Source organism: Haliaeetus leucocephalus, unplaced genomic scaffold (genome assembly GCF_000737465.1).
Source record: "Haliaeetus leucocephalus isolate CR32 unplaced genomic scaffold, Haliaeetus_leucocephalus-4.0 Scaffold395, whole genome shotgun sequence".
Classification (NCBI taxonomy): domain Eukaryota; kingdom Metazoa; phylum Chordata; class Aves; order Accipitriformes; family Accipitridae; genus Haliaeetus; species Haliaeetus leucocephalus.
Genome location: NW_010972831.1, coordinates 2202261 through 2224886, shown reverse-complemented (window position 1 = coordinate 2224886; position 22626 = coordinate 2202261). Strand labels below are relative to the sequence as shown.

The 22626-nt window shown below is 37.6% G+C and overlaps 1 protein-coding gene across 4 annotated transcripts in view; it reads right to left on the bottom strand.

The window, feature by feature from the left end:
* Window positions 1-796: 796 nt before the first annotated feature.
* The window catches only part of TAF15 (TAF15 RNA polymerase II, TATA box binding protein (TBP)-associated factor, 68kDa), a 22789-nt gene continuing 959 nt past the window's right edge, over window positions 797-22626 (bottom strand). The window contains exons 2-16 of one of the 4 annotated variants that reach the window (XM_010573550.1): window positions 19293-19329; window positions 18111-18159; window positions 17821-17911; window positions 17625-17742; window positions 14587-14870; window positions 13644-13758; window positions 6637-6671; window positions 5971-6003; window positions 5286-5395; window positions 4617-4746; window positions 3302-3391; window positions 1852-1936; window positions 1676-1761; window positions 1469-1571; window positions 797-1165 (exon numbers count right to left, since the gene is read on the bottom strand). In XM_010573550.1, coding sequence (XP_010571852.1) covers window positions 1126-1165; window positions 1469-1571; window positions 1676-1761; window positions 1852-1936; window positions 3302-3391; window positions 4617-4746; window positions 5286-5395; window positions 5971-6003; window positions 6637-6671; window positions 13644-13758; window positions 14587-14870; window positions 17625-17742; window positions 17821-17911; window positions 18111-18159; window positions 19293-19329 — 1406 coding nt within the window. In that variant the 3' untranslated portion in view covers window positions 797-1125. Of the gene's footprint in view, window positions 1166-1468; window positions 1572-1673; window positions 1762-1851; window positions 1937-3301; window positions 3392-4616; window positions 4747-5285; window positions 5396-5970; window positions 6004-6636; window positions 6672-13643; window positions 13759-14586; window positions 14871-17624; window positions 17743-17820; window positions 17912-18110; window positions 18160-19292; window positions 19330-21799; window positions 21930-22626 lie in introns of those variants that run through there. The other 3 variants (XM_010573549.1, XM_010573548.1, XR_774742.1) reach the window with 3 other exon arrangements.

Below are 22626 nucleotides of genomic sequence, written 5' to 3'. Positions count from 1 at the left end.
TGCAACTACAGACACCGAGAACTTGCATCTGTAGTATTTTGCCCACTGGAGCATTGGACAACCGGACGCTCTCTCTTAAAGGCTTGTCATGAAAAGGTAGCACTGGACACAAGCTGATGGTGGCAGCGCTAGCTTTTCATAGATTCCCACCAACCCACCTCTCCAGCGTGCAGAGTGACCTAGTGCAAGGAGGAGCGATAATTAACCTCCCTTGCTTCTTCAAACCTTGGCTTCAGTGGCGAACCCCAAATGCTTACAATGTGTCTACTGAAACTCGCCTGCATCTTATCTCAAAGATGAAATGGCTGCACACATTTGTTTGCTATCACCCACACTTCAAAAGCAGCAATTAAAAGGCACAGCAATATGTAGCAAATTACCTTTTTTTTTTTTTTTTTTTTTAAGCCACCCCCCCTTGTTTTTGGAGCTATCCTGGCCTGGACACAATATGTTCCATGGCAGCACGAGAACACACTGCCATCTGCCTGCTCCTCATGAAGGCTGCAGGGCACACCAAAGCATGCGTAGCAGGAAACGCAGGCAACACAGGACTTCAGTCTCAGAGGGAAGTAAGACAGGAGCAGGGGACAACTCTGCAAGTCTGGGATAAAGGGCAATGATAGCAAGTAGGCTTACCACCGACTTAACTGCAGTTGTTTGCAAACAGCACAGAGCTAGGGTCAAAGCAGCAGTGTCATTTCAAACAAGACCCTAGTTACTACTTAGCTCATATCACAGGAAGACAGGGAATATGTAAAGAAATGCATGCAACTGAATTAATTGTGAAACAGTAAGATTTCACAAATAAAACAATCAGCATTTATTGTTGTATTACAAAACACTTCATATTTTGGCAATATTTTACAGTTTATCCTTTTCCTTCTTAGGCCCTGTTCAAAAGGTATGGGGGGAAGAAAAGAGGAGAATGTTGAAATCAAGATTAAATTTCAATGTCTTGCTTAAAAAAAATCCTCCCAAACCACCCCAGTCCCTCCCACCAAAATAAAAATCTAGTTTCACTCAATTCCACTATCCAAAGAGGCCATGGGTGAAGCGGCAGGCAAAACTCTGGCAATTTCACTATCAAACGCATCAAGAAGACAAACAAAACATTCACAGTGGTCTTCAGTATGGTCTGTTGCGCTGATCATTTCTGAAATCATTTCTGAAAGGGAAATAAAAAGTTATAAGGAATCACTTAAGCAAATAACAAATAGTTCCTTCAAGCAAACATCTCTACGCTGACTTCTGTGTATTCTTCTATGTTTAGATAGCCTTATCCAAAAATGCTCACAAAACACACTCAACAGGCAAACTGACTCATTTTCTCAGGAAGCTCCAATCTGTAGTTAATATTTTCATAGCACAGTTGTGCGTGCACACATAAACAGCACACTTTTCCCACAGTCCCTATCAATTCCACAGTCTGTATGCTACACAACCAAGCAAGGGCAAAGAAACTGCTTACCTTCCTCCCATTTTACCACCATAGCCGCCACCCCGATCACCGCCTCTGCCACCACGCCCTCGATACCCTCTTTCTCCTCCATAGCCACCTCTCCCACGAAAATCTGGAGGAAAATGCAAACCGACACATCAGCCAGGTTTTTCAAAAAGCTGCAGACGTCATTAATGCTTCTAACACTTCAGAAGAGATGCAGTTGTTTTTACACACCTCCTGATGGACGTGAATCTTCTGGTCTGGGCTCACCACACTGGTTGCAGGAATTCCTGCGAGCAAAGTTCATGTTACCACAAGCCCTAGAAAAGACAAGGATTCCTCAGAGTTAGATGCTAAGAAACTCAGAGAACATACATGAAACACCACTGCCCAATTAAAATGACACTTACGGGTTAGGACAAACCCAATCACCATTTTTGGGTTCCCCACTTCTACCCTGGAAGCCCCCACCTCTTCCATATCCACCTCGTGAACCTGTAGACAAAATTATAATCAGAATAAAGGAGGGGAAGTGTCTATGACCTGTACATGAGAAACATTTATTAAAGACTGTCACCGGCTTCAGAACCCAAATGACAGACCTTTCAGGTGGAAGAAGGAGTAAGCGTTTAATGTAAATATATATAACCCCACTAGGCAAGCCTCTGAATCCGTGTTAGGAACTCTGAAAGAAGCAGGTAGTGCCAACGACAAAAAATTGTACCACTGTAGAATTCAGCATCTACCAGCTGATTTACTACTAGCTACAAGATAGCTAGAAGACTTGAGCAAATGACAACAGAAGTTTCAGCCACCACCAAATCTCAACAGCATTTGATATCCTGAAATTAATGTATCTGCATAGCTGAAATACACATGTTCATATGGACAGATTTGTAACTTAGGCAGATGGGGAAAAATAAGAAGCAAGGCTAGCACACGGCAGCCGGAAAAATTTGCTCCACCATGTATTTTTTTACAAATTCTTTTTCAGCAGTAAAAGGAAACTTGATCTGCTTGAATTGCCAATGGGTAAATATAAATCCACTATGTGCATTAATAAAATTTCATAAAGATTTAACAATGTATAATATCAATCACATATGGCCAGACTTAGTCACAGAACAAAAATTTAACAACAACAAAAAAATCTGTCTAGATTAATGCCAGGATGCATCTGACACAAGCACAGGGACAACACAGTTCTTGCTTTGTGCATCAAAAAGATTAAGAACTTTGATACCAATTGAAGTTCTTGAAGAAGCATTTTTATCAGCCTACAAAACTGCCTGATTTAAGAACTAAAATTTGTTGACAACCACCACACAAAGCATGCTTCCTGTAAAATGGAAATTAATATCCAGTGGGCTACTGACAAAACTGTATTATGCAGAGAATCAGGGAGATTAACATCTGTTTAATTAAAGGAGTCAGATATCCAACTGCTGCTCTAAGTCAGTAGCAGTTGAATCATTTACCCTGCTTAATACCATCTGGAAACATCAGAGCATCTCAAGGCTTTGCTGTAATAAGCAAGTACTCACTGGGCTTTCACACCTATATTTGTACAACCTGTACAGCCTCAACATCACTGTTACACTATCTCTTTAAAAGCAATGCTGAGACACAATCTGGAGACTTTCCAGTTCAAAAGGAAAGCATAAATTCTGTGCTCCGCAAAAGAGGTTACAGATTTCAGTTTACTTAATTTGGTTCAATCCTTATTACTCCCTTTCATGGCAGAATCCCAAAGGCTTTGACGAATCACCACTTCAAAGTCAACTTCTCTTTTATGAACCAATAATAGTTAAAAAGCATTTAACTATGCAAAAACAAGGATTCTACAGATTTTAGTCCCACCTCGACGTCCACCACCTCCACCTCCTCTCATGAATTCAGGCCTTCTAGTTGCAAAAGAAACTTTGATAACATTGCCATTGAATTCTTTTCCTGTGGAAAGACAGAAAGTGAGAGAAAGATCAATACAGCTCCCAACAACACAGCAGCAAGTTCAGGAGAACAGAAGTGATTTGCACATACAACTGAATACAAAGCTCTTAAGACACAGGGAGTCTGGAGTAAATCTCTTACTTTTTTAACACACTGGTCCAAATGTGAGATGACAAACACTGAGGTACTTGTTAGGTTCTCCATAAACCCACAGGTATTTCTCTTAAGTTACATGGGATCTGTAAGTTGCAATTTAACTAGACACATAAGAATATTTAAAACATTTTTGGCCATGTTCATGGGTAAGTAGTCTGGATGTTAGAACTCTGTTTTTAATTCCCCCAAGCCAGGCAACACAGCTTTTGTACAATTCAACAGCCAACACAAAAATTAAATACTCCCCAGGAAGTGAAAAACATGAACTTTTTAAATACAAAGTCTCAGTTCTCCATAGATACAAGGTTTATCACAGAACAAACAGGACTGCATGTGTGTCTAATACAGTCGTATTTGCTTTACCCTCCTAAACAAAAGTCAACTTGCATTTTATTAGCAAACCCATCAAACAGCATGCCATGCCAGATTTTTTTATGCATTATCATTTCACACCAGATGCAGAATATGTCCTTTTATTTCTGCCCAATATTATTAAAATTCTGTAAACACACAAGGTCACAGGAGCAGGCACTTTCCCTCCTGCCTCAAGTTTACTACTACAAAAGAGTATCACTGTATTTCCTGCATCAAGATTAAAGAGTTTCCCAAACTCTAAAAATGCTACTGTAACACTAATAACATCAATACTAACACTGTAGGAAATCCCTCCAGCTGCTAACACAGATTACAGCTCTATTGGTCTGAACAAGTTATGCTCTCCCAAGTGACATGAACACCATCTCTCACACTTTGTGCAGGGATGACTGAAGTACAGCAGCAAACCCTAATGGTTTCATTACACATTTTTGGTCTTAATCACTAGCTGCTGTTCCACCAAATGAGAGAGAAAGCCAGCACACACAAAATACCATGAAATAGAAGTCTTTGTTAAAAAAAAAACAAACACAAAACCAAAACCAAAGAAAACCCCAACACCCAAAACCCAAGACAAACCAAAAACCAAAAGCCAAACAAAAAGTACCATGGGTCTCTAATGAGGTTATTGATTTGCTTCTTCCACTGCTTGTTAGATTCATAAATAACAAAAAGAACAGGTACTCTCACCCACCATCAAACCAGTCAATTGCTGCTTTAGCGGAAGGAGGGTCATCAAAAGATACTGTTGCTTCTCCCTTTGGTTTGCCAGTATCCTTATCTGTATAAAGATTTATCATAGGTTTGCCAGTCTTTTTGTTGGTCTGAAAAGAAAAGTTGTACACTTGGCATAGGAGAAATACTGGTAAAGCCAGTTCACAGCATAAACTGTAACACCTAAGTATCATTAGAAAGATGATTCTGCTAGCCTGCAGAAACAGATGCTTTTGACTAAAGGATACTGACTAGCTGTTCTCTATGAAGTAATGACGGGCCCAGTTTTAACAAAAAATGAGGTCATGTGCAGAAAGCCCTAATTTAGAATTGCAGAAACAGAAGAAACAGTCATAGAACACAGAAGCATACTTGCTGAAGTGTAAGAGTGGTACAACGGATAGAGTGTCTGTGTTAAGAGTTATAAAGACTAAAGAAGAGATACGAAGCAATCTAAATGTCACTAGAAAAAAGCTGCCAGTGCTGCCAGCTTACAAATGAGCTGTCATCTGGGAACCCGGATAAAAATATTATCTACAACTGTCGGGGAGTCAGAGAAGCACCCGCCTTGAATGACACCAGTACATTTCCAATACAGTAGCTCCCCAAGTTCTCTTCCTTCTTACCAATGATTTCTCATTTCACATACCTTTATAATACCAATTTGTTTGAAATAGTCTGCTACTTGATCTGTTGAAACATCCTCTCCAAGTCCTTGCACGAAGATAGTGTTGTTATCAGAGTTGTCAGACTCTGAATCTATGAAAAAATAAGCTACATTTACCATGCATTTTTGCGGTAGCAACAGAAGCAACATTTTAAGCTCAGGTCTATGCTGCCCAGTAGCAGATCCTTAAATCCCAAAGACATCTTGCATGAAATAAGATGAGCAGAGAGCATAATTTTGAAGTTAACACCATCAACTTCAAAAATGCATGGACAGCACCTTCATATGCTACAGTACATCTGAGACAGCTGACCGGCTGTCTGCCACGCACTCAACTTGTCCAAGCAGCTAGGACACCCAAACCCATCAAAGTAGTATATGTTTTAAAGAACACAAGTTTAGCAGAAGTGTTGTGACAGTGAAAGCAGCTGCTTGGCTCAAGCAGATTCAAAGTTCATCAGCAAATTCTTACTTGCTGCATGAAACGACATCCAAAAATTCACATGCACTTTTTTAATAGAACAAATTTCTTTCAAGGAAGACAAGCTTCAGCTAGATTTCTTTTGAGCCATGGGAATTGCAGCTACATCCATCCTTGTAGAGATACATTTTAAAAGCAGTGACCTAAAAGCTACAATCCACTCCCACCCACTGCTTGTTTTCTTACCAGCATCTGATCTCGGTCCATAATCCCTTTGACCTATGAAATGGGTTGGAAAAAAAAATAAAAGAAAAAAAAAGGGAAAAAAAAAAGGAAAAAAAAAAAAGAAAAATACTATTTTTAGCAAAACGTTTTCAAGTGACTTTTTTAGAGACAAGAAAATATTTAAAGTATGTATGTAATGCATCTAAGATCTAAAACATTAACCAGAGATTTAGAGAATATTTAGATTAAAACGTTCAACAGAAGGTGTCTGTAGGACGTTACGTGCGTTAACGTGTTCTTTAACTTGCAGCGTGTGGCAGTTGCCACACTGATGCTATGCTGGTGTTAATCTTGCAAATGCTGGTTGTCAGATCACCAAGCAGTTTACCACTGTTTGTTTTTTTTTTAACCTCTAGTACCTTTCTAAGAAGCATTTGTAATAAAAATTAAAAAAAAAGAAAAGAAAAAAAAAAAATCCGGTGAACGTCACTGTCTCCACAAATTCTTTCATGCAATTTGACAAAGTAGAAATCCAGTTTATTGCTACAAGTTTTGCTATTAAAACTCATGAACACACCAGCCTCACCAAAACACTATAATGCTTCTACTAGATAGTAACAAGATATTGGTGGCTTTTAGATTTATAAAGAATTTCCACTGAAACATTTTTGGATACTCGGCACTTACCACCGTAATTTTTGAAGCCACCACGGTCACCACCACTGCAGAGGAAAAATTGAAGAAATGATTTCTTCCTTAAGTCTCTATGTGCTGAGCCCAAGGCTCAATCTACAGTTAACTGATCACAAGTTGAGAGTTACTGTCTGGCAGCTAAAGCACCATCTCTATGTTCTCCTCACTACTCATTCACGTTCAAAGATTAAATTACATGAAAGTGAATAATCTCACAGGGTGCTGCACTGGAGGAGAAGCCCTAAAGAGTATTTTAAACTAACCCATACACAAGTCGTTGTTTCAACTTCCTCCCATCCCATAAGCCAAAACGACTGCTATTAAAAACTGGGTTTTAATACAGAAACATTATTTTCATGAAGGTTAATGGGCTTTATTGTAGATGTAATTGATACTTTGGAATAATTAGTACTTTAGTACTTTCCTAGAAGTAAGAAGAGCTAATGTTAATTAACCTCCATTGTTATGCATTTATATACGGGGGACAAATTAGCGGTATCAGCCATTCTCTGAGAAAGGGTCTGTGGGGACCTACTGTACTATTAGCACTTGACATTACAGAGAAGGTGTGTGTATGTGAGCTTCAAAAGCAGAGGCCGTGAAGTTTTATTTCATTCATTCTGAAACCTGTGGCACAAAATGTAGACCAAGTTAAGAGATTACACACATCAATTTTCAAAGGTTAGAAGGGGATTTTAAACAGGACATTACGCCTCCAATTATGTGCATGAAAATAAACCCTCACTCTTTTCAATATAAATGTTCATACTAATAGGATTTTTCACAACAGCATTTTTAATTGCATCCATGTTATGAACACAATATAATCGATATTCAAAGCCTTCAGGAAAAATACAATCAATGGATTTTTTAGAAAGTCAATAACCAAGTGTCAGAAAGACTGTCTCATACTGCCATGTACAACTGCCCGCTTGCCCTCCTCCATGTGGCAACACTGCTGCCACCTGAAAATTGGGCAGGTTCACCTAATCCTGACAGCTTTCACATTCAGCAGCTAAGATAAAGCCAGTGTAAGTTCAAACCCTGATGTAGAGGGCTATCTCCAGACTCTGGAACTATTGTGCCAGTACGAGTAGCCTCTTCACCAATGTGCTTTACAACTGGAAGTCACTCTGGGGTTTAATTCAATCTACCTGCCAACACATCAGAGTCCAAACATGGGACACATGAACCCCAGCAACACACAATGAAGTAAAATTAGGGAGAAACTCCTTTGGCACGCTGTATATCTGTTTTCTGTTACAACAAACGTAAAGTCATGAATGGAGGGTACTGCTTACTTAACATTCATGAGATAAAATCTGCCCAAAGTGAGGGACAAAAAAGAAATAAGGTTTGAACAGATATTATCAAAACTGGACTAAGAGACATTCTTTGAAGGGTGACTGACATTCTGTGACAGTACATATAAGGAGTATTAGACATTTGTCATGCCAGACTATCACTTTTACTGGGACTTTTCTTAAAATAAGTTTTTTCTGCAGATTTTAAATTGCTTCTCCACAGAAAAAATTTGAATGCTAAACTGCAGTGTTATTTACTCGTAAGTAATTCATTCTGCTCATTAAAGAGGTAAAATGAATTAATTTTATATGCAACATCAGAGCTGGTCTTTATTTGAGGCTAGCTGTTTTCAAGGACTGATGATAAAAACCACAATGGTGATCATATAATTTACTGTAAATATCTTTCTGCTACCTCCAATTCACTTCAGCTAAAAAAAAAAAAAAAAAAAAAATTTTCATTATGACACAACAATTTTCAGTAGGATGCCTGCTCTTCTAGGATCTTAACTCAGAAATAATAAGAGTGAATACATCAACCATGGAAATGTTATCAAAGTTTTCCAACCCTAGAATATGGTCCCAATTCATCACGACAGCATTATCCAGAACATGTATGTTTTCTGATTTGAAAGTACACAGCAGCAGAGACATAAATTAGAAAAACCCAACAGCCTAAAAACATACAGATAATAAGTTTATGATTAACACAACTAGGATTTTACAGGAAGTGAGGATTTTGCTAAGATGCTGGGGTAAAAATGTGTGCACTGTGACTCTGAGAAGTGATAGAGCTGGTTATATAAAATATAAAGGAAGTCACAATCAAATGCCTAATTTCTAACTTTGTGATACAGTAGTAATTCTGCACCCTGCACTAACAAGTGCAATCCACAATTTTTAATTAGTTTAATTAATTTCTGTAGAAATGTTTTTGCCTAAGTATGCTTCAGCATGTTATCTTCTGCTTAGTCTCACATGACCAACCCAACAAAAACCTGCATCAATTCAGTGACAGATACCTTTGATGATAGATTAACGCTTTCCTCCATTTTTAGTCCCATTTCATATGTGATTTATAAAGCTGCAGTGTGTTAACTTCCTGAGATTGCTGGGCAAAGCTACCAAAGATCCCCAGGAGGCATGTGGATACGCTGCAGCAAGTGAAGTCAAACACAGAAACTGGCTGCAAGCAGCTGATGCCACAGTCTCGGATTAATGCCTCATTGAGACCTGAACTCTAAGGCTCAATCTCAGCAACTGAATTAGTTCCCATACTATTGTCATAGAACATGTGGAAAATAAAATTGCAGTGTTTCACAATCTACATTGCTTTACCAGTCTTGCACACAGACCAAATAGATGGGCAACCAGATGGAGTTTGGGGTTTTAACATCCTACGTTAGAATCACAAAGAGGTAGCTAAAATTCAGCAATGCCACCAACAAAGATAATAAAATAAGAGGCTGAACTGCAAGCAGCCAGAATGTGTATGTGGCACCATTCATAGTGACAAAAACTTACTGCTATGAAAGCAACGTCATCAGATGTTCTTTTCTCCTATACTCAGTCATATATTTAAACATCACCTACTTGAGTGTAAATGGAGTTCATCTGAACATTGCTTACTTCAGCTGGGAATAACTCTTTAAATTACAGGCACAGTTACATGGAGAGCTGAACATTACAGATACAAGAAACATACTTTAAAAAAAATGATCAGATATTGGCAGAGGTAGTTCTAAGAATTCAGAAAGCAAACTTCAGCCTCCAACATGCATCTATGTCTCGCCAAGCGTGTGGGAGTTACATGTAAGAATGTATTTTTACAAACAAGAAAGGAATGCTTAGTGCACCCATAAAGTCACTGACAGATGGCTTTTCTTTTTGTCTGCCTATATTTATTGCCTCTGTTCATGTTTTTCCAAAGTCTATATAAGGCTAAGCTCAAGCATATAGAAGTCAAAATATTAATTATGAACACAAACCGCACTGCTGTAAAAACCATTTGCACTAAGTTGTAGTTTCTTTGTACCACCATAAGGTAATTTCCAATCATAATAGCTAATTTAGCAATTGAGCTGCATAGGTAACTTTTGCTTATAGTGTATCAACATCAAATCTGCACAAGAGGACAACAAACAAACAAACAAATCTATGCTGAGCAAAGTTAGGATTTCTATGACAAATCTTAATGCAATGGTAAATCCTCTTCTAAACTGCGTGTATGTAGTTCCACCAACACAGACTGCATGAGCAGATTAAAGGGCAAAGCTTCTTCCATTTAATCCACAGACTCTAAAAGGGTAGTGTCACAGGTATAGCTACTTGACTGCCTGAACAGCTTTCCCAAGATGAAAGAAAACAAACCTGCTTTGTATTGCTACTCTATTTCACACTTACACGCTTAACTAAAACAATTCGGTCCCACAACCACAATGAGCAATTAATTCCTTACCTTTTGGATGAGGACTCTAACAAAAAGGTGACTTACTCTACCAGGAAACTTGGAAGAATAACTTAGAGTAAACCTCTGCATTCTCAAGACCTGGTGTACTTGCTTTCTAACTGAAAGAGCTCAAAGATGAGACTCTTCTACTATGGGTTTTAAAAAACAAAATATTTTGCTTCTTAGCCAAAATACAAATTAGTAAGATCATCAACTTTTTCAAGCTTCAGAATGAAAGGGTGCAAAAATTCTACTAAAATCCTCAAAGAAGTAATTCAAGACCATTAAAAAAAATAAATCCAAAGAGTAATGTTGAAACCCAAAGTTAGTAAGATTAAAAAGTGAACATCTGACACACAAGAAAATGACTGTTCTCTGTCATAACAATATCAGCTAGGGAACCTGAACAGTAATTTCTCAAAAGATATTTTCTTCGCAGTGCTGCATGACTTTGCACAGGCACAAAAGAAAAATGAGTGCTGAAAGCATTTACTACAGTACATATTCAAGTCATTCTGGTTTTCAGAATAACAATTCATGCCTTAACATTACCAACTAAGTTTTGAAGTACTTTTATAAAGGTTATTCAAAGAAATGAAAGCTCTCAAAATTTAAAAATGCTATTTGATTTTGCCCCAAGTATTACAGAATAATTTTTTTGCACTTGCAGACTGCTGTGAAAGGTCTTCATGCGGGGTAAGTTTATACAGGCCAATGCAACTCACAAGAATCTTGTGGGAGAACTGAAGTTGCAGCCAAAGTCACTGTATCACCAGTACAGAACAGCAGCAAGTCAGCAATGATGCTAGTAAACAGGATGCACTGATGGCCCAGCACTACAGAGTAGATTAGGCAATACAGCTGTAAGAACACCAATGGCTGGGTAACGCCCTTACCAATGAACAACAAGCTGCAACAAGTTATCCCAGCATTTAAATGCCAGTCAAGACAAAATTTTTATTACTGCTAACACAGAAGAGATTCATGATCTCCAGTTAGCTGCTATTTTTTTTTGTGATGTCAAGAACAAATTTTTTTTATGTTAATAGAACTGATTTACACATTATTTTCTAACCACAATAAAAATCAAAGCCTATGTTATTACAGCAGTACAAATATCTGTATAGACAAGATTTTTAGATAAGATTATTTCCTGATGGCTGTGGGATTTCCACAATTTAATGTTAAGCACTAAAATGTGATCGAAGTAAAAAACTGAAAATGATAACTAATTACTGGAGATAGACTTGACATTCCTACACAAGCTGCTTTTAGGGAAGGAGAAAAAAAAAAAGGAAACCCAAAGAAACAAAACCAAAAAACTACCCTGAAACCCCACATTTTCACAGAACTAAACATGATTTCTTACCTTATTAGAAGTTATTTTCCCCTTGATTACATCCCCTTGATTATACAGTTTGTTATTTAATTTAACCTTTCACACTTTTCTAATAAGCATGACTTTGGTAAAATATATGTCAGAAGTAGAATCCTCCATCATAATTATGCAGAAAGACTGAATAAACATATAAGACACTGTAGTTTCAGAAAAATTTCACTGCAAACGGCATTAAAGACTGCATCACTTCACAGAAGCGGACAGACTTCACACTTTGCTGTATTTTCCCTCACTTATTCATTCACCTCCAGTCCTTTCCTTCTTTTGGCTTTCAAGTCCACTAAAGTACTATTATCTACATGGATGTGTGAACAAAATTTTTCTTACATTTCAGAAAAAGATGGGAAGAGGCTTTATTTTCACAGACATTAATTTATCTTACTTTATCTTGCAAAGCCAGAAGTTTGTTTCAAAGTGATAAAATCTACCAAAAGTATGTTTTTTTGAAGCTCACATTCATTCATTCCTCTTACTGGAAAGGGCTCAGCTATTAACAATTTTTTTAAAAACCCAGATTTTATCACAGGAATAGGGAAAACCTTCATCCACACAAGAAAGCTAATTTTAAAAAACTGTTCAGTTTTAACTGAAAATGAACTTAGAAATTACTTTGCTAGTTCAGTTTATATTATATAAAACCCCAGCAAACTATAACACAAAATAACGATTAATATGCTTTTGTAATTGTGCTACCACACCTAATTAGGAGAGACAGGGTCCACCTATGTATCAAAACAGCAAGCCATGAAGTACAATTTGGGACCACCTTAGAAGCAGTCAAATTTTAAATATAGTTTAAAAATAAAAACTTTAAAAAAATAACCTGGTCTTAACATACTGTTGGATTGTTTTATTTAAATTATATCAGTTCAAACAATTATAATTAGAGTTCTTCATCTGGAGTTCTAGCAATAACCCAGAACTGTGCAGCCTATTAAAGGATAAGTGGCGCTGACAAGCAACACTTCAAAGCTCACTGGAAGCTTCAACATTCTTACTTTGCATCAATGAGCACTCTACACCCCCAACCATTTCAAAGAGGTACATAAAGGGAAGCAAATTGTGATAGCTTATTAAGAAATAATAATGTCATATGGCCTAATTCAATAGGATTTAAGGCAAAGGTCCCAATCTCTCAGACCTATGCATGAAATAATCTACAAGCACAAAATTAAATATGTGCATAAATTTTCTTGACAGGAACAGGGCCTAAGGCAATGGCAGAAGGGGTAACAGTATTGTTAGTATTTAAAATCTACCTAAAACAAACGTGTTTAGACTGACAGCTAAACCAATAATAAAAAGTGTATTTTAATAGAAGTTTAAAACTGAAAAAAATAGTAAATAACAAGTAATGTTATTAATAAATTGTTCCTAAATTATTTAGGAAGCAGAAAGATAATTAGCCAAACTTAGTGTAATGATCTGTCACTGTAAAGTCAAAATAATTCCCTGCTAAAATGTTAGCTACCTTAGCCATTAATTTTAAAAAAATTTCTCAATCCCTGGCTGTTGGGTTTCTTGTCATTGAAAATAAATTTTTACAGGTTTTAAAATACCTTATTTCAAGGGATGGGCTCAAGGCAGTTTTTGTATTACAACTCATGTAAATAAAATGCAGCTATCTGTCCTAACAATCAAATGCTTGGTCTCAATCTATCTGCACCTAAAAGCTTTTCCTAGGCATTTCTATGCAGTGCAGAAAGGTTTAATTTTAGAAACCTTCCATTTTTAGAAATCTAAATCTGAACCACATTAGGAACAGACGTATAGTAAACAAAAATTTAAAACCGCTAAATAATAAGAAACAAGGGTAAGAAACTGCAGGCACTGGAATGAGATCACTTACCTATATCCAGACATATGACCTCTTCCATCCATGTCATATCCCCCTCTACCTCCTCCCTGTGACCCGCCATATCCTCTATTATCTTCGCCATACCTACTCTTTTCACGACGATCATCTGGAGGAATGAGTAAAACAAAACAAGAGTAAATTGTAGTGCAAACTGCAGTGCAGTGAAAATTCCCACCCTACAATTTTTTTCCCCCTCCTCAAGTCTGCCATTTAAATCTGGAAAGTGTCAACTGCTAAATCTCTCTTAGATTATCTACACCACAAAGTAATGGAGAAAAGTTTGATTTTTGCTCCAGTTATCTCCCTTGGCTTCCAGGGCCACGAGGCATCTCAGAATGTAAACACTCTGTACTTTCATTACACTCCATTTTCCAAACATTAAACACATATTGTCTAGACTACACTCTTCATTCTACTTCCACGTAGCTTTCCCGGTTTGCAAAAGACGTAACAGAAGACAGAACAAGGATAAAGAGCGTGGGTTGTGCCACTTGTGTGAAGTTACTGCAAAAAAAGGGTTGATGATAAAACTTCTTATTTCCTTCTATCTCGGAATTCACCTACACAGCATAAAGCTGGAATGTGAAGTGCAAAAGCTCTTCATGACTGATCAAGACATGTCACCTCCATGCAAGAAGGCTGAAAATAGCTTAGAAGAAAATTTCATTTAGAATTTGCAGAACTCAGGGAGCTGGGCTCTGCAAGGCTGCCTCCAACAAATGCAAATGCAACAATTTTGGGGCCCCAACAGTTTTTCATCTCTGCATAATGTTTTCAAAGTCTTAACAAATAAAACATTCCCCAAGAATATCAACACAGAAAAAGAGCTTTAACTATGCATCAAATCAGCTGTCTGTGGAAGGAAATCCAACTATTTCACCATGTTTCTGCTCAATTTTATTAGCCAATACTGAATTCAACCTGTGAATTTTACCTTGGCTGTTGTGGCTATAGCTTCCCTTCTGAGACTGGTAGGATTGCTGAGAATGGCCATATGAGCTTTGGTGCTGGTTATAGCCTGACTTTTGGTCATATGAGCTCTGGTGGCCATAGCCCGACTGCTGGTCATATGAGCTCTGGTGGCCATAGCCCGACTGCTGGTCATATGAGCTTGACTGCTGGTCATAAGAGTCTTGGTTTTGTCCATAGCTTGACTGCTGGTCATAAGAGCTTTGGTGCTGACCATAGTTTGACTTTTGTTCGTAAGAGCCTCTTCCACTTAAAATAAACAGAATTTGTATTAATAGCTAAATGTTCACAGAACAGAGAACAAAATAATGGCTGAAAATTCATGACATTGCTAAAATTTCCTAGTCACAGTTACCTCCCAGTCATTACTGGCATATGGATATGAAAATACTCTATGTTTCATCTCTGTTGGGATATATCTGGCTTCCAATACAAGCAAGGCAGAAAACTACATTACCATTGCTTTCAAGACATCCTCAGTTTCCCCTGTAAATGTAACTTAAGAGCATCACTCCTTTCAGATATCCCAGTACAATGCTTCCTTTCTCCCCTCTCCCCAGTAGCATGACACTGGCCGATGCATAGCCCATGAGCTGCTACACGCCCAATCCTTCTCTACAGAACTGCAGAGAAGACACCTGCTGCTCATGATGTATTGTGCAGCTAATACTTCCACCTACAAAAAAAAAAAAAAAAAAGCATCCCAAAATTTTCCTTTCACTGAATTGCAACCTTATCTTTTTCTGGGCATTCTACCATTTGGCCAAGATCTTTTCTAACTCTTGTGGTGTCTTCTGACATACTTGTAGTTCTTCTCACTTTAGTGCCATCTACATATGCAATCCCACCAACTTTCATCAGAAACATTGACCAACATCACATCTAGGACACTCCAACACAATGTGGCTATACATTCTAAAAGGGAGTTGTAACCCTTCTCTGACTAATAACAACTTTATAGCAACCACGAGGAAATCTCACCTACACCACACTTCCCTAGGCTACTTCAGCATCCAAGGTGGAAACAGAAGTATTTTGAAAATCTAGATATATATGACAGAACAGTTCCAGTGGGGTTCCCCTTTCATAGCAAGACATTATATAGATTTATGAGAAATAAATTGCATCTAGGAAACACTGGCTGTTACTCATACCTTTGTTTTCTCCCTGGGTAATTAGTTGTGGCTTAACTGTATTATTTTTTCAGTAACTGAAATTAATCACTGACCTCTGCCACCCTTTCTTCTCTTCCTCCTCCCTGCTTCCACCCTTTTTCAAAAGACGAGGCACTACATTTGCCACCCTCCAATCTTTGGCAATCTCACTTGCTAGCCAAAAATGTCTCAGAAAAACAAACAAAAAAAACCTAAGAGCCTACAGAAAGTTTCCACCAGCTTTTCAAAGCACTCTAAGATGAAGTACATTGGTCCAACCAATCTCAAAATATCCAATCCATGTAAATGTCGTCTAATTTGCTCCCTCCCAGTTCTAGCCTAGATCTTAGCTATAACATAACTAAACCCAGTGGCAAAGAGCTTGCAAAGATTTTTGTTAATATCTTCACTTAAAGGAAAAAAAAAAAAAAAAAAAAGAGGTCAGCTCTACTTTAGCCTTTGCACCCTCACCAATGAAGGAAGCATCAGTCAGAGCATCCACTATTTGCTGGTTTTCCTTCCTTCCTTCACTTAGGATGCGAGCACTACAATTTTGTGGCCATCCTCTTTAAAGTTGCTACAATTTCTCAGTTTCTCCTTACTTGCTACAACCATACATTGAACATTACCCTCCAATGTCTTTTTTTCATTTTCTTGGTCAAAACCAACTTCTTGGAGAATCTATGCCATACTGCATTTTTCCCTAGATGTCTACAGAGTTAAAAACTACATTATTGCCTAGTTCTGTCCTTTTGTCCAGCTCTAATTAATGCTCAGAAAACAACGCAAAGCAAAACTTAACTGTGCACCTGCCTTCTTTAGGGATGTGAAAAAGACATTCTGAGTAACAACACCTACTGCTAACAGATTAAGACCATGCTGTTTTATATTAAGATGTTTTGCAATAACTACAAACACAGAAACCAAGCACAGGTTTGCTGAAGTCCAGATTGTTTTATCAGCTTGCAAAAAAACCACAAAAATATTTGGACCTTGGACACAAGAATGAAGTTTAGTACATGACAGTGTATTTTAAAGATGTCACATGATCCTCAGTAAAGATCTAATACGAGCAGTAACCTTGGGGTGTACGCACAATGCTTGTAAATTAGATAATGAAGGTATCCTAGCACCAAGTGGCCTTGTAAGTTGTTATGGGAAATTGGGTTGTATTTTCCAACATACTTTCAAAGTTGTATCATTAATCCTCCTGAAACTGATTCAAGTACATCACTTAACAAGTAAAATACATTTGCAATAGTGTAAAGTACTGAATCAGAGTGCAGTATGCATACGAACACTTAAGTTATTGATGAGGATATAAAAAACATGGTGTTTTGAGAAACCTACTTAATTGGAAAAAGAAAGTATATTTCTTAAATGACATTTCTGAATCCTTTCCTCTTCTTTCACCAACAAAAGGCATTCTAAATCAGATAAGAAGTCTGCAAATCTAAGAACAGCTAAGAAATTCCTTGCTAACAGCTTACTCGAAGTTAATAAAAGAGTACTGTAAGCTTATGCAAAACAATGTGATTGGAGAGGTACTCAATACATATTTTTCCTAACCAAAATACTCTCTACCAAGTCCATTCTTCATTAAAGTCACTATCCAAAGTCTTTCTAAAGCATATCTCCCCGTACAGCTTGACTTCAAAACAACTGCATCCATCCTTCTTATATAAAGAAACATTCTCCCCTCACCTCCTGTCCTTTCATGCATTAAAAATGTCCTAAGAATGTGGATTTTCAGATGTTTGTCCTTTTTTAGCAATGATAGCAGGAAATTTGTTATAGCTGTAGTCTAGGCAGTACTTTAAATAGATACCGTTAATCTCGGCTTCCTTACCCTCTAGACGACCCTTTCTGCTGCCCCTGACTGCCATAAGACTGCTGGTTGTATGAGCTCTGATTCTGATTTTCATAATTGGATTCATCATCGTATCCCTGGGAATCTTGTCCATAACCTGGAAATTGAGGAAGAAATTTTTTAGTAAAAATTCACCTTTTAATTACTGACAATGAATGTAACAAGCTAGCCAAACCTGTTTGATTTTGTCCATAGTTCCCATGATAGCTTCCATAGTTCTGACCGTAGGAGGAATTGTCTCCACTCTGCCCATAACCAGAATATCCCTGTAATTTCAAGAACGTACTCAAATAAGTGTAACTTCCACAGCAGGTAATTAAGGTTTTCCTTTGCTAGACACAACTACAAACATCAAGCACAGCTGAGAATGGACTTCTTCCTGGTCCAGATATGGTCACCCAGGAACAATTATTTTTACTCAAGGAACATCTGCTTTGAAAGACACAATGTTTTTTTTCAACTCACCTGTGCTTGTCCATAATTTTGACTGCTCTGATTGCCATAGGACGAATAGCTGTAAGAGAAGAATGCATTTAGTAAATGCTTACAGTGCCCTCCAGATGGGTTGGAAACTAAAGGTATTTTGGTGTTATTTTAAGTTTCTTTTCATTCCAAAATAGATGTTTAATCCAAGTAGTGCTGTTGTAGGCTTATCAGAACCGCATCAATAAACTAATGGTTACCATAGTTGACTGTCAGAAGCCAGAAGAGCTTATTTTAATTTCCGCTCTGCTTCAAGTGTAAATTTCAAGTACATGAAAGTTGGGCGTACTGTAATTTGACAGATTCTTCAGAATCACAGAAAACGTTATTGTATGGAACCAAGGCATTTTAAGTTTTTTAGTATATTCTTACAAAGTTAATTTTATTTTCATCAATTACTGTCAATTTGGTATTTGTTGGACTATTCAACAATAACATCATCATCAGAAAATGCACTAGCTTTAGATTATACTTACTCGTTATTCTGCCACTTTAAGACTTCATGAACTGACAGAAGAACCATGTGTTGAAACTCATATCATACTCGGATATAAACTCAAACTCACGCAGCGTTATATGCATAAAACCTTATGATTTTCATTAGCACATCAGTATTAGCCGTGATTTTCATACTTCCACAAAACCACTTTTGTTTCACTGATTAAAATACCCCCCCCACCACCTAACTTGGAGCTATTTTTATGAACTGGCTTTTAAATCTCACAATTACGAACAGTTATGAGAGGGTTTTAACAAAAATTTCCCTCCAACAGGAAAATAAAATGGAACAATAAAATTTTACATCTATATGGCCCATCATCTTTACACTTGTGTAACCTTTGACTAAAATCTTAGTGAATAGTTTAAGGCAGCCATGTGAAAAATATTTCTCTATATTCATGACATTACAAAAGTTTTTAACTAATAAAAGATGCCATTCCACTTTAAACCTGCTTATTGTCTTCTCTTCAGGAATATAAATTTTTTTTCCTGTTTTATAAGACATCTTAATAAAGGCCCAGGGCAGCAAGCTTTCTGCACCCAAAACTCCAAAAACCTATCAACACTGTATCATGCCCAAAGATTCAAACATCATGCTGGGAATACTAAATGGTCTTTTACTTTGCAGATTTAATTGCTAACAGCAAAAAAACCCACACATACCTCTGCTGGCCCCCAGACTGACTGTAACTTCCAGAATCTAGAAAAAGAAGTAAGTCATATTGAGAACTTCCAATTAACATTTTATTCCTCTACTTACTATAAGAGGAAGAAATTGTGGGAGAGGGAGAAAGGTTCAAGTACACTGGGTAATGCAACTACTTTCCCTGCAAATTGAGACGGCTTCCTCTTTATTAATAAAAGAGAAAATGCTAAGACTGGGAGAACAGGAGCATAGAAGCACAAGGTGCAGGGGACAGGACGCAGGTGTTAGCCACTTTGAAATTTCCTTTTTGAAGGATCTGAATTCCATTTTTAAGGCATCTCTTCAAATATTCAGGACTGCACAACCCCCTCTAATGGCTATCAAATACAGTGCCATCATCAATGAACAGAATGCAGCAGCTTAATTAATCAAGCAAAGCTAAGTAGGTCAGTCCTACTGAAACCCTTTTTAAGACGCCATAAGAAAGCTCTGCCTAGCAAAAGGGCACAGACACAGGCAGAATTTGGAGACGTAAAATCAGGGATGGAGGAACCATGACATTTCCCTTCTCTCATATTGCAAAAGGAAAAACATTACTGATAGCTCAAACCACACAAGAATGTATTCATTTACACAACACAAGTTGTCCAGGCAGGTATTATGAATATTATTTCCAATTAAGGTAAACATCAGTTATCAAGGAAATTTATTCTTGAAACACATTGGAAGAATATGGATATCAAAGTATGACTTCAAGTTAAAAAAAAATTCACTGAAATTGTTTGACTTGTATTTAAAGTACGGTATCTAATTTGTAAAAGCTATCAACATTACAAGAAACCCTACTACCTGCTAGCTGGAATTCAGTTCTTAAATAGGGTGCTTTGCCTTTACTAATTTAGCTTATCATGTTATTTTATCTTGTTAATTGCACAATGACAGATTTCCTTGTCTTCTGCAAAACTGCAAATTTCTATGTGTTAAAAGCTCTTATTATACAGGGGAAAACACACATTCCTACTGATTTAGTTTCCCAAGCCAGCTGCATGCAACAGCTGCAGACACACAGAACATGCATGCATTGCTCCATCAACCTCAGACCCTTCAGAATTCAGACTGTCACAAGCAGGCTCCATCTCTTCAGAGATGCCCACATGCCGCAAGCTGCTCTACACACTACCAACTTCTTAACCACATGGACTCTGTTGATCTTGCTTTCTATGCAGGAGTCTCAACTCCTCTTGACATTTTTGCTTGAAATTCCCACCTTCTTGTCAAAAGCCAAACACCTTTTTCCCTTCCCTACCAGCCTCACCAGTACTGTCACTCTGGATAACAGCCCCGCAATTTTCCTGTTCCTTTCAAATCATTTCAAGAATTTGTACAAATATTGTGGTGCTGCGGTCTAATAAAAACTATCAGGAACTTCTCTGTTTTCATCCCTGATTTCAGTCTATCCCCCGCGCTCTCTCTCTTAACCTCTGTACCTAGAACTGACTAAAGCTGAAACCGAGAATTAATTACAATGCAGGGTAAATGTCATAAACTGTAGAAGACTATAACCGTCTTCCAATCAAAACATTCATCAAATCGCTGAAAGTCTGTTCACGATACCTCCCTCATCTGGTTATAAATCCAATCCTGCTAGTACTTACACATATACTTAAACACATGCATATATACTTCCAAAATGAGGATATCACCTAAGCTATTCAGACATGAAGCAGCATTTTTAATGGTAAAGTATCTCCTCAAAGCAACACAAAGCATCAAATTTCATATTCTGTAAAAGAAACATTTACCAAAAGCTAAGATGAGATGAAGTATCTCATTTCACACATCCTACAAAGCAGTTTCACTCAGATATGAAACATTCCCCTCCTTTTGCACTGCTACACAAATATTTCATTGCCTTTTCACAACGAAAAGCAATTAAAAAAACGAGGTAAAAGTGCAACTCAAACATGTTTCTTGTTTTTAATGAGATGAAGGTCAAATTTTTACATTATTTCAATATAAATGATCACAAAGACTACTATTAAACCACATTTTAAAACTATGGTTTAAGTCTAAAATTCATATGCCATTAATGCCACTAATTTAAGCAAAGGATATTAATGGTTCTATCAGAAAGAATTCTTGAGTAAGGCTGTAATTAGCTATAAATTGAAGGGCTACATTTAATCTTAGCTTCTCCCTTACGAACTTCTGCCAAACCACAAAATTTTGGAAAAAGTTTGAAAGCAACCAGATAAGGAGCCTGTAAAATATGAACACACAGAATCAGAGGAATTTCCTTTATTTATATATATTTTTCTACACCCTTTGTTGGACCTCTTAGTCTACAGACTTCTGATCAATTTATTTTGGTGGACTCAATGGGGACAAGAGTCTGTAACTATTTTCGAAAACAACAGATAGTTTATTCTGGAAATTCCTGGATATACAGACACTTTTTCTGAATGTTTAAAAAGCTCATGGAAAAATTTCCCATGAATGAAGTGGGGCATAGCAGACTATTCACCTTGCACTGCTCAGGAAGTGCAGTCCTCTTAAGATAGAAGTGTCTGCTGTGTTGTGAAGTTCTCGTACAAAGTAATTCATCTAAAGAAGCAGCATTGCTTCTGTAGTATTCTCAACAGAAAAAGAATCTTGTGTTTGAACATCACCATAGAGTAAAAACAGAGTCAGGTGCTTGACTGGTAAGCACTTGAGGTTTGGGAAGAAAGTGGTATTAATTTACTACCAAACTTTACTCATTTAATAGAAGAATTCATGGTCTGAACGCATTTTACAGTACCTTTGGACATGTTTTCTTCTCATGGTAAAGAATTGTTCCTTGCATTAAAGGATTGCTTTAACATACCTTGCTTTGTTTTGATTTTATTCTCTATCATTCCTATACGTAACGTGAGACAACACTAAAATGGCTCAACCCTAACAAAACACGGCTTACTCCACAAAGCACTTACAGCCCTGGCATTTCTTCTCCCATTCTGGGGGTACGCGACCTATGCATGGCTTCACAGGGGCATCGCTGCTGGTGGGACCAAGACATTTTCACCTCAAATGGGATGAAAAAAACACCAACGCAACACGATGTGTTCGCAGAAGCCCCAGGAGAAGCTGGGCTGTCAAGTCATCTGGGACAGCAGACATACTGTCTCCATACTCAACTAAACGCCTCCATTGGGAAAAGAATTACAGCCAGTGCATTTTTAAGCCCACGGCAGGGGGGCTGTGAAGCTACCCCCTTCGCTACGCTGGCATGCTCGTTGGGGGGGGGGCCTGCTAGAGCAGAATGCAGAGCACATGCAGCAGATACTGGGACACAAAGGTGGGTCCCATGCT